General features: G+C 32.2%; 1 protein-coding gene and 1 long non-coding RNA gene across 3 annotated transcripts in view; one reads left to right on the plus strand and one right to left on the minus strand.

Moving 5' to 3' along the window:
- LOC138124832 (probable G-protein coupled receptor B0563.6) overlaps positions 1–18,709 on the minus strand; it is a 134,285-nt gene that overhangs the window by 35,250 nt on the left and 80,326 nt on the right. For both annotated transcript variants that reach the window (XM_069040014.1, XM_069040018.1), the window contains exon 2: positions 8,064–8,412. In XM_069040014.1, coding sequence (XP_068896115.1) covers positions 8,064–8,358 — 295 coding nt within the window. In that variant the 5' untranslated portion in view covers positions 8,359–8,412. The remainder of the gene's footprint in view (positions 1–8,063; positions 8,413–18,709) is intronic.
- Positions 1–18,709, plus strand: part of LOC138124866 (uncharacterized) — a 53,347-nt gene that overhangs the window by 28,656 nt on the left and 5,982 nt on the right. The gene's annotated exons all lie outside the window — the stretch shown is intronic.

The raw sequence follows: 18,709 nt of genomic DNA on the forward strand, positions 1-18,709 counted from the left end.
AACATACAGATATAAATTTATTAGTTTCACCATTCGTACAATGATTTTATGTCAGTCTTAAATAATAGTCTCAAATAATATTATGAGTTAGGTAGGTATGCAGCAAAAAGTTTCTCGTTACACATACAGTGTGGAACAAAATGATTGTCATCTAGTTATCTTTGCATTATCCTTGTAAAAATACGAAATGCCGCTCTACAAAATAAAGAAGGCCTAACCTCAAAATATACAGGGTGTCTCAGCTAAGACTTTCGAGACTAATAACTTAATTATTTTCCAGATATTTTAGACGGTGAAGAATAAAATCCCATTAATGCAATCACCCAAGTCTTAAAAACGTAATATTTACATGCCTATTTAAAATGTTGAATCAATGAAGATTTACATAAAAAATTGATCGTCAATAAAAAATGATGTAGGGAAAAACTCGTCCTTGAAAGACGTCTGGTTTGCAAGAAAAAAGTAAAAAACTGTGTTAAACGTGGCTGCAAATGCAAAAACGTAGACGCGTATGAAACAAACGCGCAATTTTGCAGAATTTTGGTCATCCCTTTTCGCAGAAGCGCAGGTGACATATTTGACGTTTATCTTGCTAACCTTACAAACACTTACAAAGTTAAAGACAACATTTGGACGTAATTTATTATACTGGATGCTTTAATTCTTCATTCTTCCATAAAGGACTAAAACACGATCGGGATATTTTAGCAAGATAATTTAGTTCACGTAGGCTTCCTGTGTCTTCAAATAAATTGACAACTCTCTTAACCTTACATTTTGTAAAGCCTACATTTGGCTTGTGTTCCACGAGAAAACAAACTGAACAGGCAAACATTTTTTCCTTTTTCAACAATATTGAAATTTCTGCCGCTGTAGTCTATTTTTAGAGTATTTTCAATAAATTTTCACAATTTGACGTTTCTAATAAAGCGCGCCCAATTTTGACAGACATTAAAGGGTGTACAAAATGTTGCTTGGCAATTAATCATCAATTGTTTCAAAACAAAAGGTAACTGCTCAAATACGGTTGGCTTCAAAAAAAAACGGGAACTGTCAGAAAAAGTTCTGCCAGATTTTATTAAATTTTTATACATAGTATGAAACGGCCTTTTAGAATTTAGGTTAAAAAACTGCACTTATGTGACAGAAATACTACTGTCAAACAGACACAAATTGACAAATTAAATTTCCAATTCACATTAGGTCAAATTTTACATTAAATTTTTAACGACAAAATCCTAATCTTTTCGTAGAGTCAGACAAGTGATTTACTTAATTGTTTGTGTAGAGCCCTATTTTTTAATGTTTAACAATCTAATAATAATGGCGCATAACTTTCGATAAAGGAAACATGTGTTAAAATTACATTTTTTAACTTGAGGTCATTTTATTATTACTAATTGAATCTTCACGGTCTAAAATATCTGAATTTTAAATTTCATAAAACTCCGTTGGCAAATAACCGAGATATTAGGCTCGAAACTCTTAGTTGAGATTGAAATTGAAAAGGAGCTAACAAAAGCAAGTCACAGCCATAGATAAAATAAAATACTATAGAATGCAAAGTCCATGCGACATATCTATGGCGACATTTTATAGCCGAGGCCATCTATCGGCTTGTGGTAGGTGCAAAATTTCAGAGCCTGCTGTGATTTTTACCTCCTTCCCTAAATTCCATTCTATTTTACTATTCGTTTTAATTACAACACAAATAAAATACTCCCATTATTTTAGGTGTTTCTTTTATTTATTTAATTTTCAACTTTTTTTACACATTGCTAGAGCTTAATTATAAAATTTATTTTTATATGAAACCACCCTGCTGTCTGTATGGCTTAAAATGGTATTTATCCCTTTCGGAAACCTAAATATGGAGATATTAATTATTTTATTGGTGAGACTTACGTGTTCGGCAATTTTTAATTCTGGACTATCCATTTCGAAACCATGAAATTCGTTGATATCGTAACCAACGTGCAGCATTATCGACATCAACGACATTTCATCAAAAATTAAAGTACACAATTTGTCCCAATTCCTTAGTTTTGAAACAGAATTTTTTAAATTTTGAAAATTTTGTATACCTTGAGGAATCTGTAAACTGGGTATGGCTTCCTTCGTAAACTTATTATTTGCTAAAAGCTTCTTATGTATACTTTTAAAGTACAAACAACTAAAATTCAAACAAGAGACCGTGCGAGGGTCCAACATGAGTTTTGCCCGTCTGCTTCAACATCTCATTTAAACGTTGAGCGTACTTAGAAGGATTTGGAAAGGTATGCCGCGTTGGACCTAAACGATAACAGATCTTAACACTGCAAACTCGCAAATTCAAAACTTTTCAACATAAAAAGTCAAAAGTGACACAATTGAAAACATTTGTTTTATATAAATCATTTAAATGATTTAAATCTTTGATTTAAATTCCGACTATACGCCCTCTGGTGGCTTGTGGTAGGTGCGCAAAAACATTTGCACAAAATTTGTAATGTGCTTTGCATTCTATAGTATTTTTATTTTCTCTATGGTCACAGCTAGTGTTGAAAGTGGCTACCAACAATTGTCAATTCGATTGATGACAGAACTAATAGTTAGGCACTCCAAAAAAAGTAGAGCGTTGCACGAATATTTACATGTGCAAAAATTCCACAGCAAACTAGATGACAAGTATTTTGTTCCACACTGTACCTATTTTATCAAATTTATTTATATTTTTATTTAAATGACCCTGGACCCAAACATGTTTTATGGCTCCTTTGAAAATTATTATCAATACATTCACTCTTAGCTGACTAAGAAAATGGACTATACTCGACCCTGGCTTATACACATTCAGCAAAAAACAGTGCAGTTGTTTGCATTTTTTTAAATTTATTAAATTTTCTTTTTTGCGCTTTGATGTGGGTCTTGAAACGTTGCATTTCTACCTCTGTTACGTCATAAGTCATAATCATTATGTGTGAAACTGAAGGTTGGCATTTGCGTAAAGAATATACCGCAGGAAAAGGCATAAGCTAGAAGGTGAATTATTAATATGATAAAAGGTGTGGCACTTGACATGTAGCAAGAAAAAATCTTTGGAAACTGTGAGGAAAAAAATTCGGTAAACCGAAAGTGAATTATTGATACAAATAGCCAAGGCTCCTATTGTTCTTTGTCAGAAGGGACGCGATCCTTTAGATTGGTGTAATAATTTCCACACCTCGCAATATAAGAATGTTGAAAATCGAAGTAAAGCAAATCCACCGATATTTCTTTGTCTAAACTCTGATTCCACGAATTCAGACAGGAGAAAAGATTAGTTGTAATTGATTACCCTCTTAGAATTCGTGCGGGTATTCGGGTACGACATTTTTATCTGTGATAACCAAACAAACTACTAAATTAAAATTCAGTTTTATCATATTTAAAATTATTTCTCGATTTTCTGTTTAAATTCTTGAAAATATTTTAATGTTAAGAAATATGTCTAATGTTGCACTGTATTTAAAAACTCTCAATTAACAAAACGTACATCATTTTCAATATTTAAGATTAAATTGCCACAATTTGAGACTTAATTATTGCGTTAATTAAAATCAGCGTAAGAAGAATAACTAGCACCGCTGAGGCAAGCGGCAATGAGAATCTTAATTACGTCTCATAGCAGAGGAGCTTTTGAAATAATGTGTTTATCTTATTTTAGAATTCAAAAAAGCACAAGCTTTAAGAGTTTCTTGGGGTCTTGAAACCGCGGTATAATTTTTCCAGACAGCGCTAGATTTATTTGTTGACTGGTTGAAATGGTATTTTTCAACGACTATCCTCAATTATTACACCGTTAGTCACTTGAATCGTGAATGTGATAGACTTTAACATTCGAGAGGATGTTGGGTGTGAAAGGTAAATTACGCACACATCAATCTAAACTTTTTAGCTTTTCAAGAGAACGCTCGAGCCATTGAAATCTCGTTTACCTCACGGGCAAGGTCTTTAAATATATTTACTTTTTTCCTAACAAATGATATAAAAAAGTATTCAGCAAACTTTCTGACATGCATTGAATAAAAGGAAACAATAATGGGGCCAACAATGTAGAAGGAAATTTTAAAACGAAATTGAGTCGCTTGAGTGGGACCCTTTGAATTTTTATTGGACAAGTTTATAGATCCTTGGAGCAAGACTTTCATTGTGAGTATCCGCTAACTGCAACCGCTTGTCATTTCGATTAGCTTTTAAAATGAAATATTACCATAATCCGCAAAAAGCGGACATTTCATCACATAACATATAAACGGTGCTTGATAAATTAGATGGCGGTTCCAAAAAAGGCGGTAAAAAATTACGCAGTTTCCCGCCAGTTTCACTCAGCATAAACTCGCACAAACGAGATTACCAGCTTTTTAAAGCTGGTAGAAGAAAATATTATTTTCATTATCGTTACAAACGTGTGTGTCACTTTTTCAGGTCGAACCCTGGGAAACATAATGAAATGTGATTTCAAAATGATGGCGCTATAGGTAATAAGAAGTAAAATATTGAACCAATTTTCTCTAGAACAAAAACCAAGATTTATTTATTTAATGGTCAGTCGTACGTTGGGTAAAAGGTGAAGTCAAAGGATGTGGCCCCCTTGAGTAGTTTTCAAGTGCATTTTCGGAGCTGACTTTGAATCGCACGCTAATGACACATCATCCAAATTTGGGGCAAAGATAGTCACCGTGCTGGAGCTATCTAAATTCCACGTTTTAGGGATTTTCTTTGAACACAGATACGTTTTGCATAAACCGCGGGGCAAATACCGTAAATTCTCGCAGGCTCATTTCAATTTGCTCTTTTGTGGCAGTTTTCAACAATTTATTGGTGAATTGTCCTGTTGATTGCACTTTTTTACTTGACATTGATTTCACCAAAAGACAAAGGAATTTTTTAATAGACACACTTGTAATTGATATTGATGTTAATAATTACTGGATTAGCAGTATGTTTAAATCACTTAATGGTGAACGTTTTAGTGTTCTGTTTATTCTCAAGGGACACATTTTCCGTACATTCTGTTTCAGTCACGCAGATAATAACGCAACACAGAGTTCAGCGGAAGTTTAAAATTGATTCTTAACTTCTGGACTTTTTTTCACCACTTTATACCTTTTATATTTGTGGCAGTCTCCAAGAAAAAATCTGGATTAGTTAATTTGAAAGGGTGCAGGAAGTGTCTAAATTTTGAAGTTTTGGAGTGGCAGAAAATTTATTGCTTGAAACAATATCGTGGATCTATAGTCTTGAAAAATAAATTCAAGAGCTTGCACATATTTTTTTATTACACTGTAAAAATTAAATGTAAGTAAAGGGTAGTTTCCTTTATAAGAATTCAATTTGTGTTTGATTAGTTAACATTGGTTATTTATTAATTAGGTATGTTCTATGTTTAAAATACATTTTGTTAAAATGATTAACAGAAGAAAATAACTAATTCAACAGCGTTATGCACCACACTGCCCAAAGCCTCCAAAGCCAAAAAATAAACAGACGAACGTCACGGTGACAGTATATTTTTGGTGGCTACAATGTTTCCGAGAACGTATTCAATTGAATTGACGTTTTCGTCTGTCTACGCCATTAAAAACCAACCTTACAACGCAATTTCCCCTAGTTTCTGCTGCAAAGTAAAAAACACTGCGTGCGGGAAATCGGACTTCCCGCACTCTGAGGATAACTGGGAAATACCAATTTTGATGCTATGAGTATAAAAACACCATTACGAAAGTAAGATTCAGTGATGAAGTAAAAACCATTTTGGGTTAAATAAAATTTGATTACTAGTGCTGCCAGTCGTTTCCAGCCACCCCTACACCAACATTTTAAATGATTCATGTATATTTTAATGACGGATGATGAAAGAGGACATTTTTTTAAGTACGAGTACATCTGTGCAAAAAATCATGTTATTGAAATATTTCACTTTGAAGTTTAAAATTGAATATTTTTAATTTTTATCCCTTTCATAAACATTAACATTCATTTAAAAAATAAGGTGTTATTTAAAATGACGAAGTGGGGGTGGCTGGGGGCGACTGGAAGCGAACTTATGGTATGACATCTATACTAAATTATGCGAACACTCACATCCTAAAATTTTAGATTTGTAATGTCAAAGACACCCGGTATATTTTACCATCTGGATACGAAACATTTACATTTTAATAGTAGTTTATTTGACGAGTTTGTGTAAATTGGGCCTTTTTTTGCACGAGTGGGCCGACGAGTGCCAAAAAAGGCCCAATTTACACACGAACGAGTTGAATACAACGTGTTTTTGTTCGACGAGCCCCTTAAAGGCTCCAAATCGCTTAAAACCTTTAAAATTAGCTTGACGTTTCGTTTTGACAAGTTGTGACATTTATCAAAATCCGTTCACATAGGAGAAAATGCTCAAATTCTGACACTGTCAAAGAAAAAAATATTTATTTTGATCATTTGATCAGTTATCACTACAAATTGGAGATTTCTTGCCTTTAGGACATTTGATTTTCTTTTTTTTTATTACCATATTTGTTTTCCTTCAAAAGTTATTAATTGATCATTAAAAAATAAATTACCCAGTTAATGATTGATTTTATAACATATTATAACGTCAAGATTGTAGTCGATTTCATATAAATGTTCATCAAGTGAGCTGTGCATGTGTAAAAGCACCTTTAATTTAGTTACATTGCAAAAGTCACATTTATGAAGGTCATGTCCAATAAATCTTTGCTTGGTAAAAATACAAAGACAGAAACAAATAAGAATTACTTTAATTTAATCAGTAAAAAGACGTAACATTGCTTTTGAAATCAGCAATGTTAAAACGGACAAAACTGAAAAATAGTCAAATCGGGCAAGCAACTTTGAAAGTCAAAGTTACTAGCTTTGGCTTTAATACCAACAGAAAAGCAGATTTTCATGGCTTGCTTAGATGCACATTTATATGAAATTGAGTTATGTATAATTATACCATTTAATTTAACCATTTATAAGCAAAATTTCGTACATGTTGAATACGCAACTCAGTCACTTACGTTTTATTAGAGACTATTTCGTAACTTTCAATGGAATCCATTAGATGGTTAAAATTAATAGCTCATATTCAGCCACATCTGTTATATTGTCGACTTGCCCAATAATACACTTTGTCTTAGTCTGGAACAATGACAAGGGTATATGTCTCCTTTTCCAACTGTCCTAAAAGACATCGAGTAGTTTCATAAATGAATTCAACATTTGCTCATCCAAGAGCACATTTGTGTGCCGTAACGGATCCAAATACCTAACTTTTAAACTTAAAATTTTAATAAAGAATAATAGGAACGGTTATTGAATTTTGACCCTATCTGGCACTGCAGTTATAACAATGATGATGGATATTTTCGGGTCTCTGTTGAAGGCTGTACCGTTGTTAATTAAGTAATATGGTTAATTGCAACTCCAGTCCTAGTTTCTTGAATAAAGTGCTCGGTTTGCCACAAAAACCGCAGTTATTAAAGAGATGTGTTTGATATCACGTGTACAGTTATATATGGTCTCGTTGATTGGAAATTAGTGCATTAGACCAAGAAGAGGTTATTTGCGAAACTGTATCCAGTCAAAACACGCACAGTTATTACACACTGCCTCAATTAAGTTTGGGATATTAAGTTGAAAACACAAGCTGAAGGAAATTTCCTTTGGGCGAGTGCTTCAGGCAAATGTGAACGTGTCGAAAGTTGTCCATTAATCAAAACCCGGGCAATTTGTTATCCATTATAAGTTCGATGTGAATGTTCGACGAAAACACCCACTTTGCTGATTTATAATAAGAGTTTTAAGTTGGAAACAATGCACGGTTGCAGTCTTCTTTTACTATCTGAGAGCTGTTCACTGTTCTCCCGTTGCACTTCATATAACTCCGCGAAATTGAAGATAGATACATACAACACTTGCGCCGCGACTACAAAATACGAACAATAAAAGTTCAGATTGGGTGACAATGGGAAATGTATCTGTGAAAGCTCGACTCTTATCTTGTTTCGAGTTGTGACTAGTCTGATGGCGGCTTTACTTACCTCTCATATAGATGTAAGCCGTGCCTCGCATATTTCGCCTAGTTAGCACAATTAAATTGAAAATGTTCCCCACGATGCCTAGAAGGCATATGGAAGGCAGTGCCACGCCGTAAGAATAGAGCCTAAGGACTTCGATGCGGGGGTCTTCCGATATCGGCACGGTCCCCAGCATAGGTGACGGAATGGAAGAAAGATTGCTCCACATACAAGGGGAGCAATCTGTAGTGCTACCATTTAAGCAGAGTGTCACAGGACTGGGAGATTCACTCGAGTATAAGAGAGACATCCTCCTCATTTATCAGCAGTACTCAACGACGACTAACATCACGTCACGGTGATTTATCAGCACCTGCAGCAGAAAATTTCATTTAAATTACACTCATCTTGTGTTGTTGAGTTTTTTTTAATTTTAAATACCACTTATTACCATAACAATATCGCGTGATCAAAATAAATTTCAGATTTAGAGTATGTACTTTGGAATGCCATTTGCTCCATGTGTCGAATGGCAGTCCAAAACACTCAAATTTATTGATCACCTGATATTCATTTCATCAAACCACAACAAAGATCTACTGAATTGTCTAATTTTTACATTTATGATAATGGAAGGATCGCCGAACGTCGATTCTACGTAATATAATACACTGTAGGGAAGATTTATTCAATTTTTTAGTGAATTTTTTCGCACACTGGTTTCTCGTTGAATCTCCTTAAATTTAATATTTTTAAGGAATGCATACAACATTTTATTTATGGAATATACAGGCTGTTACGTAAGTCCACGTAATAAATTTAATCACCAACAGAACTCTTTAAAATAAACATTTTTTACATATTGATCTTTTTTTAATCGAATATTTTTTTTACATTTTTCTAACCCCTAATTTGACACTTCGCTCATGGGAAACGAAAGAGTGAGTGCAATAAAAACTTTCCAGTTTTTTTGAAGAAAGAATAACAGCTGTTCTAATACTATTACTAACAGTTTTCACTGTTTTTCATTCGTGTATTTTAATCGAGTTTTTTTTTTTTTCGTGCTGCGTTATCTATAATATGTAAACACATGAACGGGTATGAATTTTAGGGCTCAAATTAATTTTAACTCTGTTTTGAAGAATTTGCGAAAAAAATGGTAAATAAAATAGTATATTATTATACAAGTTTATAAGGAAGCCTTTAAAGCACGCGCGACGAGTTTAAGAGTACGACGCGTAGCGGAGTGCTTTTAACGTCGCAAGTGCTTTAAAGGCCCTTATAAACGTGTATCATAGGCTATTTTTTATTATAACTGCATTACAATCTGAAAATTATAACAAAAAAAGTAAATTGAAATACCTTTTCCGAATTAATCTGTGTCATTAATCGTTGATATAGAAATGGTCAATTGTTGTTGTTTCGTTGCTATCATAAATTGTGTATAAATGTCTATTTATCATTGTTCGAAATGTAGGTGAATTTGTTGTTACCTAAGCAACCCTTAAAGCTTTAGTGTTTTAAAGGCCCTTTTTCGCACGCATTTTAGCGTCTGATTCAGGTATAATAAAAAAATGTTTATTTTAACGATTCCTATTAGTTGGTTAAATTTATTACGTGGACTTCCATAACACCCGGTATAATTATATAATATATAAAAATACGAAATTAAAAATGGCTCAAGCAAACAAGTTGGTGGAAGTATAAAGTGTTAAAAGAATAGTAATTAGTACAGATGGTAAAAATTTTAGAGAATTTCAGAAATTGGCGTTATTATAGCATTGAAACTTTCTGTTTATAAGGTTGACATTTTTTTAGAGGGTAACATCAATTTGTGGGGACAAAGAGAAGGTTATTAAAAGAACGGAAATAAATTATCTGTAATAATAATAAACGACTCAGCTGAAAGAGGAATTAAAGTAATACAAGAGTACAACGACATCTTGATAAGAGAGGAAAATTAAAAGTAACATCTGCTGCTGTCGTAAGACGTATCCAGTTAGTAAAAAGGAGTCTATAACACAAAAGTGTGCATATGATGTAAATCTATATTTAACGTATGATTTGATCACTGAACTTTTTTTTAAATTAAATATTCAAGAACTTTGACTTTTGATGGGATATAAACATACATTAATGTTTATTAAATTGGTTCGTTGCAACACCTGTTACTTTTACTTTAATGTTATCCTAAGTATGATACCGCAAATATGATTACATAGTTTAAATTTTGTGATTTTAAACAATGGCATAATTTAAATTCTTAAAGCATTAAGCATTTTATAAATTAAACCGTAAGGAATTAAGTCTCGTCATCTGTGACCCGATCGCACCGAACTTGACAAAGTTTTTCCATCGTCTTAATGCTTTGGTAGAAACGTGTTGCGTGTTTTTCACTTATGTCTTATGTCACTCAAATTCAATGTAAAGAAGTCCAGATGTGAGCGACGGTGACATATTTACAAAAATATTCAGTAATAAATTAAATGTCTATTATACAGCGTGTTTCACGTAAGAGTACGAGCTTGACGATCTCAAAATGCAACCCAATATTCGATTTTCATGAGTAACTAAGTGTAATAATTAATAAATCATGTTTTCACTAAAAGTAGTTTGGACATCTCTGAATTTTTTTAAATATCCCCTTTTTCACACATTTGTGGAAAAGCTCTCCAGCAATTGTGCTAGTTACGGGTGTCGAAAGCCACAATTTATAATATTTAGGCCCGGTTGCATATAAAGCTTAGTTAACATAGTGCGTCTATTGTTATGGAGCAACAGTGTCCATCATGAATTCTCCGACGGTCATCTTGCGTTGAGAAATCTGCAGTCCTAATTTTGTTAACGTCTCAGATATGTAAGGAGTTGACAAGTATTAAATAGATAGTATAGTGTCAAAAATTTAATTTGCTTATTTCATACCTACACTTATTTTATTTACCCTACTTATATTACTAATGTTAAGAATCATTGAAATTGATTTGTACAAAGCTTGACTGCTGGCAGTTTCATTACGGAGGTCTTCATGTGATAGGATGTGTGAGACAGAAGGTTATTATAAAACATTTTTAACAAAAAAATATGCATACTTCAACAATTTAAAACATTATCAAGGGTTCTGAAAATAAAATCTGTCGACGACAAAGCACAGAAAACAAGCAGACCGTCACGTTTTAGCCAATCAAAAAAAGAATTCATTCGGAACAAACATAAAGTTGACACGTCTCACTGAAAAGTTAGAAATTATGCGGTTTCACGTAGTTGTACACATTTATATTAAACCATGATAAAATATAATTCAAATTACTACAAAAGTAAAAAAAAAACCTAATAATCAGTACAGCGTTGAACTTACGAAGTATGGAAACTTGACAAAAGAATTGTTAAAACAACATTCGATGGACGCTGAAAATATTTCGCTTTTCTTCATCACAATATAATTGAAGATGGTGGATCTGGTATGAAGATAAAGACACTGATACGGAAAATATTTTTTAACAAAAAAAAAAAAAATAAGAAAAAATGCGGAATCGTCACTTCATAGAAAAGTCTTCTAATCAAGTAGTCATTATGAGAACCTATCTTCCCAGCTGTTCATTGTTTTATTAGAAGTTACTATTTCGATAATAACTTTGCATTGTGTGAGAAGAACTTTGATTTCTGTTAGTTGAACTGAATGGACAACTGGTTTTGAATGAGATCTACATATTTTCACGAAACTAACACCACATGAGGATTTATTTTATTGTGAGGATAGTTGCTGGTATTCATTCGAAATTCACCTGAAAACATTTTTGTATTACAAAAAAACATTTTTGTATTGTTATCCTATAGTTTGTCCAGCGAGAGATTGGTTGACATAAAAAGCACTAAATTCTACGCAGAGAAAGTAAAGGGTGTTTTTTTAAATTTGGCGTCGAAGTAGGCGTTAGAGAGTCGATTGAGAGCGCACCACTCGTGTAAAAGCGTAAGATTTAAACAGCTGATCCGTGATCCGTAACCTGTATAGTGCGTTCACAATCGACAGTTCAACGCCTACTTCGACGCCAAATTTAAAAAAACACCCGTTATGTATTACCTGGCGTAAATTATTTATTTATTTTCCTTCAAGCAGTAACATTTTTTGCCCTGAAATTATGCCTAATTAATGTAATCTAGTGCATTTTGTAATGTTGGGTTACAAGCCTCGCTGGACGGAGTATACCACCATTATTTTAGATTTATAAAGGTGAATATTAAAAAGCGACAAAAAATCGTTATAAATACTTTTTTGTCATATAATGTTATTCAAGGTGTCCAAAAGAGTAAGTAATACTCCGGTCTCAGCCTGGCCGGATAATTTCATTTTAAAGACGGTGTCTGAATGAAAACACTTAAATAACAGTCTTCCCTTTGAATTAGATCCAGACGGATGAAATCCTGTGGGAAACTGCCGGCTGGCTGGCTTGAAATATTAATTGATAACGATACCCCGGTCTGAGAGAAAACATTCAGTTGACACCTCTTGAGCGATATTTTATTTAACATTTTTGTGTGGAACTAATCGACGTGAAAATTACGGCCGTTAAATTATAATGGTGAGTCGGAGGGTGACACCAAGTATTTTTAATTAAAACTTGCAATGACAAAGGCCAAACTTATCCGCGAAAATCACGAGATCGGTGACATCTTTTGTTAAAAGGAAGCAAGGAAAGCTGTCAACATGTCAACAATGTGTTTTAATTTAGTTTCATATCCTACTAAATATTCGGAATATCAAGGAAAAAAACAAATAAAGGAAGTGAAGATGTATCGCAAGAATTAACTAAAGCTTGACTGACAACACAATATTTACATATTTTGATGTTTAATCTCCTAAATTTTTCATTTTCGCTCTCAAAGTAAAAATTTACTTTTACCGACGGTTCTATATTTTAGACATTTAAAAATTATTTTTAATCTTCAATCAACTTGCCGTTCCTAGTGCCCAAGTACAAATTATCTGAGCGTATAACAAGTCTTAATTTATTTTGAGTTGCTTTTAATTACATTCATTAAAATGTTTCAATTTACAAAATATATTATTTTGTTGGTGTTTGAAACTTATTTAAAAGGCAAACAGGTTTAACACTGTTCCGAGCCGACTCAAACTAAAAACAAAGAGTTACAATGGACTTTAAAAATATCGACTGTCTCCGGGGTTTTTGCCACACTTTTATTCCTTTTACGAAATGTGTAGATATAAATTTGCTTTAACAAATTTACCACAAATTGTATTTTTAGTTCCGAGAACCTAGAAATATATTCTGAAAAGCACCAAGAGCAAATTGATTTACTTTGAACAATTTTGTTGCACCAGTGAATACATGAACATGTAAATGTAATGTGACAGAAAATTTATACCATTCATGGCTTCGCAATCGACTCTAATTTTACCTTTATTCAAATATTCTGATATTAAATTTTCCAAGTTAATATATTTTTTAAATTTAGTTTTACGTCGTCTTTGGAATAAAAAAAAAAGTTCAGGGAGCTATGCCGATCTTATTTGAAAGACTTGATTTATTTAAAGAGAAAACGATTTTGCCATTTTAGTCGTTTCTATGCAAAAAACAGACGAAAACAATTTTACCCCTTTTAGTCGTTTCTGCCAAAGTAGAAAATAATAACCAAAGTTTTTTTTAAAGAATAAGAATTACAGTCGCAACTTGTTTGAATTAGAAATTAGCTCGTATGTTTTTCTAATAATAAAAGTATTCTCAAGGAAGTTACCATCTACATAGAATCTTGTAATTGAGTAGAAGTTTGTTTAAAATGTTCAGTACTTTGGACACCACGCTTTACTTCGTTCTTCACGTTTATGCTGTACTGAATGCTAGTGAACAACATCCAGATGAGATTTATTGCCCATTTAGTGGTGATGTATTACTTGTATTCTGAAACTTGAAAAATATGATGGAAAAAAAATTGGATGGAAGATTAAACATCCATTTTAGACCTTAACGTGTCTGTTGTATCATCGTCTGTCTGATCTAATCGTCAAGGTAAAAAAGTTCTCAACTCGAATTACGATAATTTAATGTAAAAGAAATGAATTACTGCAATTTTCTTTTAAAGGCTTAAATTTAAATTTGGTACCATTAATTATCTTCTGTTGAATTTTTTGTACAAATTAATTATAACAAAATAATCGAAAAGATTCTATTGTATAATATTATTTATTACTTATTTATCTAAATCATCGGATATAATACAGGATATTTCACGAGTGATAATGAGCTCGTCGGAATTGAAAATGCAACGCACAATACATTTCCAAAGTAAACGTGGCTATTTTATATATCGTATTGTTTTAAAATGAAATTATGAATCAATGATGGCTTTGCTTACAATAGTTTTATTTGTCATAACTGACATTTACGGAAAAGTTAAAATATGACGATTAAAATGTATTCGAACGGTGAGAAAACAGACATGGCGAATGTAATAAACATGCTTCTGCCGTGGCGCGTTTATGCAGACAATAAACAGTCTTCCAAAAACTCTTCGTTTTTTCACAATTTCATTTAACCAAGCGAATATGACATTTATGTCAAAATTTGTAAAACTGCACAGTTAACTATGTTTTACGTTTTTTGAATCAAAAAACAAATATCCACGTTAGCTTGGCAAATGTATTGTTGGTTGTATTTTCAATTCCGTCGGACTCATTATCACTCGTGTATTAAATTTATTGTTTACAAACTACAATATGTTATGTAAATTCACATGAATGTGTGAAATATTATGCAAAAACATTGTTTCAGTGGAGGTGCTTAAATTTCCATGGTTGAAAAGAATGTGGTTCGCGGATGATGTTTTGTTAACATTTTACGAGCTGACCTTTGCTTTTAAATCAGATTATCTTTGAAACATTTCTCTTTAAAATTTTTCAGAATGAACGTAATTCAGCGTGTTTTTTATTTCGAGATGAAACAGATTTTTTGTTAACTCACTGCTATTTCACCGTATCTTACTTTAGCGACAATTCTCGGAGTAGGTTCTTTCATTTAAAACAAATTTACATTTTAAGCGACTACTCTATGCGAAGCTATTTGAAAAATGATTAAAACAAAAAATGTTCATGAAATATTCAACATGTAGCTTTAATATATTTGCTAAATCAATTGAGATTAAATTTCGAACTACATACAGATGTTTCCTAACCGCGACTTCGCAGTAAGGAAAATCACGTTTCAGGGAGGCGAAATCATGTGGCCTAGAGCAAGCATTTGGGTTATGACCCAACAGGAAATTGCTTTTCGCTTAACATACTGCTGTTAACATATACTTAAACTAAATTATTAACTAATGCTGTTAAGGTTGAAAAATATTTGTGCTGCAAAACGTTTCCAACAATGATAAAGGAAAGAAGAGAAACGGAATCAATGCATAATAAATTCTGAGGAGTAGATTGCAGTTAATTATGAGTTGGGAATTCATCATTACTACTAATGTATCGGATAACGAGATGTTATTTATAAGATTACTGATTGTCACTTGGTAAACTTAAATTAAATAACTTCAGAAATGTAAAATATAATTTGAAAATGAATCTACCAGTCGAAATTAGAAAATAAAATATAAGTGTCAAACACGTACACAGATTAAATTCTGTTTAATCACACCCAATTACTTCCCTTCGTTCTGCATTCTAATTATCCTTTTGTATTAATTTCAAACTAAGTATGTATAATCATTTGCAGAAACAGTTTTTGACACATAGAAATTTAAATTTCTTGCCAATCCTATTTATAATTCAGTGAGATATGTTTTCTTTAAAATCGATATCCCTCTGGAAAATTTTCTTGTTTATGTTGCATTTACGACATAACATCAAATATTCCATAGTTTTGGCGCATCTGTATAATAATTTTTTACTGTTTTTATCGACTTAATAAACTTTACTACCTCATTTCTAGTCAGATATTACACTTCCTGACTTTCTGTATTATTATTTTTATTTTAAATTTTAAAACCGACACGACTTGATTTTCTAAAGAAGTACAAAATGAATTATTTAAAATTTTCATTAACCAATGAAAAATGATTTCATGTAACTAAATATTAAGTGCTCATATTAAAAATTATGTTAATCCATGTTTTGGCGTATCTTATTTTTTGGAAGAGGCAGTGAAAAATTTGTCATTAGTAATGAGAAAGAGAAGACTTTTTTTTTACTAAATTTAGGGAATTTAATTATATCTATTGGCTATTTCTGCCAACGCCTGTCATTTTTAATGTCCTTGAAAGTACGCAAACTCGCAGCTAAAATTTGAACGTGTTATTAAAAATGTCTCGCAAAGTAAGACATTTATAAAACTCTCAAATTAGTTGTTGTTAATTGTTATTAACTTTATTAAATTGCTGCGCTATTAATATTTCTAATAACCTCAATTTTTATATGATGAGATTTTTCACTCTAGCTCAAAAGTGTACAATGTTGTCAGCTCTATTTTGGGTGTAAATTGCGGTGTTGTGGTTCTTTGATTAAAAAATAGACTATATAGCAGTAGAGGGCGATGGGATACCAAGCGACGTCTTAGTAATAACAGAGAGGACGACGACAGTTTTGAATATTTGGGGAATTGATTGACTTTGGTCGTAACTGTCGCTTCTTGGATCCTTTATGTTGCCAATGAAAGAAAAATAAATTCCCCATTCGGTAATTTTTTAACAAAAATTATTATATTTTGGTTAAAATGTTTTGCAAGTACTCGCACTAGTGCCGCCTCGGCTGACGCCTCTGCTCCACAAACCGTGCTTTCACTTGCAAAATAGCATTTTCTAGCCTTGTGGTACAAATAACTATTGATGTCCGTAAAGATCTTGTATTACGAGTGTGTCAGAACACATTACTAAATACATATTTTAGATGCTTTTCCGTGATTTTAATTACCGAATGAATTAGTTTGCAACAGTAATTATGTAAAAAAAGAGGTTTAGATCTCATTATTATTATAGTATGTACAGTCGCGGCCGTTGAAATCTCAGACAGGAAAGATTTAAACACTCTGTATAAATTCCGAAATTTGATTAGCGTAAACAGGATTTTCATCAAGGATTATAAAGTCAGTGTCAGTTTTTGACATATTAGGTCAGAATAGAGCGTAACTTTTGAAATGCCGCAATTACCTGATTTGCAAAAATTTGTTAGACTGAGGGACGGTGTGAATATAAGAGCCATTGCCAGAGAAATTAATGTGGATAATGTTTGAGTGACATTTTGAGAAACGTCACTTTCAATACCATTTACAAAGCCAAAAGTTTGGTGTCTGAGTTTTCAACGACCGCGACTGTACAGAGTTTTTTTTATTACATGGGAGTTGCCATCTATGTACTGTCGCAAGCAATGAATTTCGGTCGTCAATGTTATTTCAAAATTTGGTTAGATTGTCACAAATTTAAAAAATTTCCCTGCCTGATTAAGCCCATGTCAACAAAGTGTCAAAAAAATGAGAACAAAATGACAATTAATGTCATACAACATGATGATAGGTTATGACATTTACGACTGTTTTACAATGCATCATTTTCGATTGCGTCAAAGAATGACCTTGACGACCAAAATTTATTGCTCGCGACTATACAACACATAACGTAACTATACTATACTAAACGTAAATTGATGTGATTATTTGTTTCTCAAATACAAGAGGACTAAGATCTAAAATAGAAAAATTATTTACATTAAATCATCCAATAACAAATTTCATCTGTTTCTATGATTAAAATTTTATTGAAAAATTATAAAAAAGCAATAACAACAGTTGTGTTGAGAGAACTTTTGCTTTGAAAACAGTGCGTTTCTTTTGTGTTGACAAAAGAAACGCACTGTTTTCAAAGCAAACGTTTTCTCTGGAACGCTCTAAAGTCTAGACATTTGATTACTTTTTTCACATATTTTCAAAAACGTTTTGTCACAGTGATGTGTAATTTCTTTCTATAATCTTTAAATTGTCATTTAAACACTTGTCTTTAAATTATTATTAATAGCCGTTTGCACCGTCATAGTTTAAAATTAAGAAGAGCTTAAAACCTTAGTTACAATTATTAAAATCATAGCAACAATGATTTTTGAGCTCTATTTTGTTATTTTTTTTTATCTATCACCGTGGAATAAGTTATACCATGTCGCACTCATTTTAGAAGTCTCCTATTACAACAAGCAAATTACAGCACAAAATAATAGTATTATCTCCGAAAAATTTAAAATTCCACTACGCGTTGCTGTAATCTTGAAAAAAAAAATAGATCCCATTGTCACCTTGATTAATTTATAATTCTATCAAAGTGGGACTATTTTAAAACAATTTTAACGGTGATACTACATTATTAACACACTTTGTGATTCCTCACAATACGTAAGTTAATAATAATGTCTATATCCCACTTATATCGTAAATAGCTGTTATGTCATCTCTCTTGTCAACTCAATTGTCTTTAACGTTGCATTGTTATCCGTAGTCGCCATTTTCATATTATATCATAGTCTTCAGAGTTTATTGTTCTTCTCTTTGTTGACGAGTATACCTTACTGACATAATTTTCCTTTTAAAATGAATTCACAATTTTCCTCACGAATTCTACACATTGCTTTAACTTTGATCTTTCCCTCGTATATTTCTCTAATGTACGCTTGTACTAATTAA

Source organism: Tenebrio molitor, chromosome 1 (assembly GCF_963966145.1).
Source record: "Tenebrio molitor chromosome 1, icTenMoli1.1, whole genome shotgun sequence".
In the NCBI taxonomy this organism is placed as follows: Eukaryota; Metazoa; Arthropoda; class Insecta; order Coleoptera; family Tenebrionidae; genus Tenebrio; species Tenebrio molitor.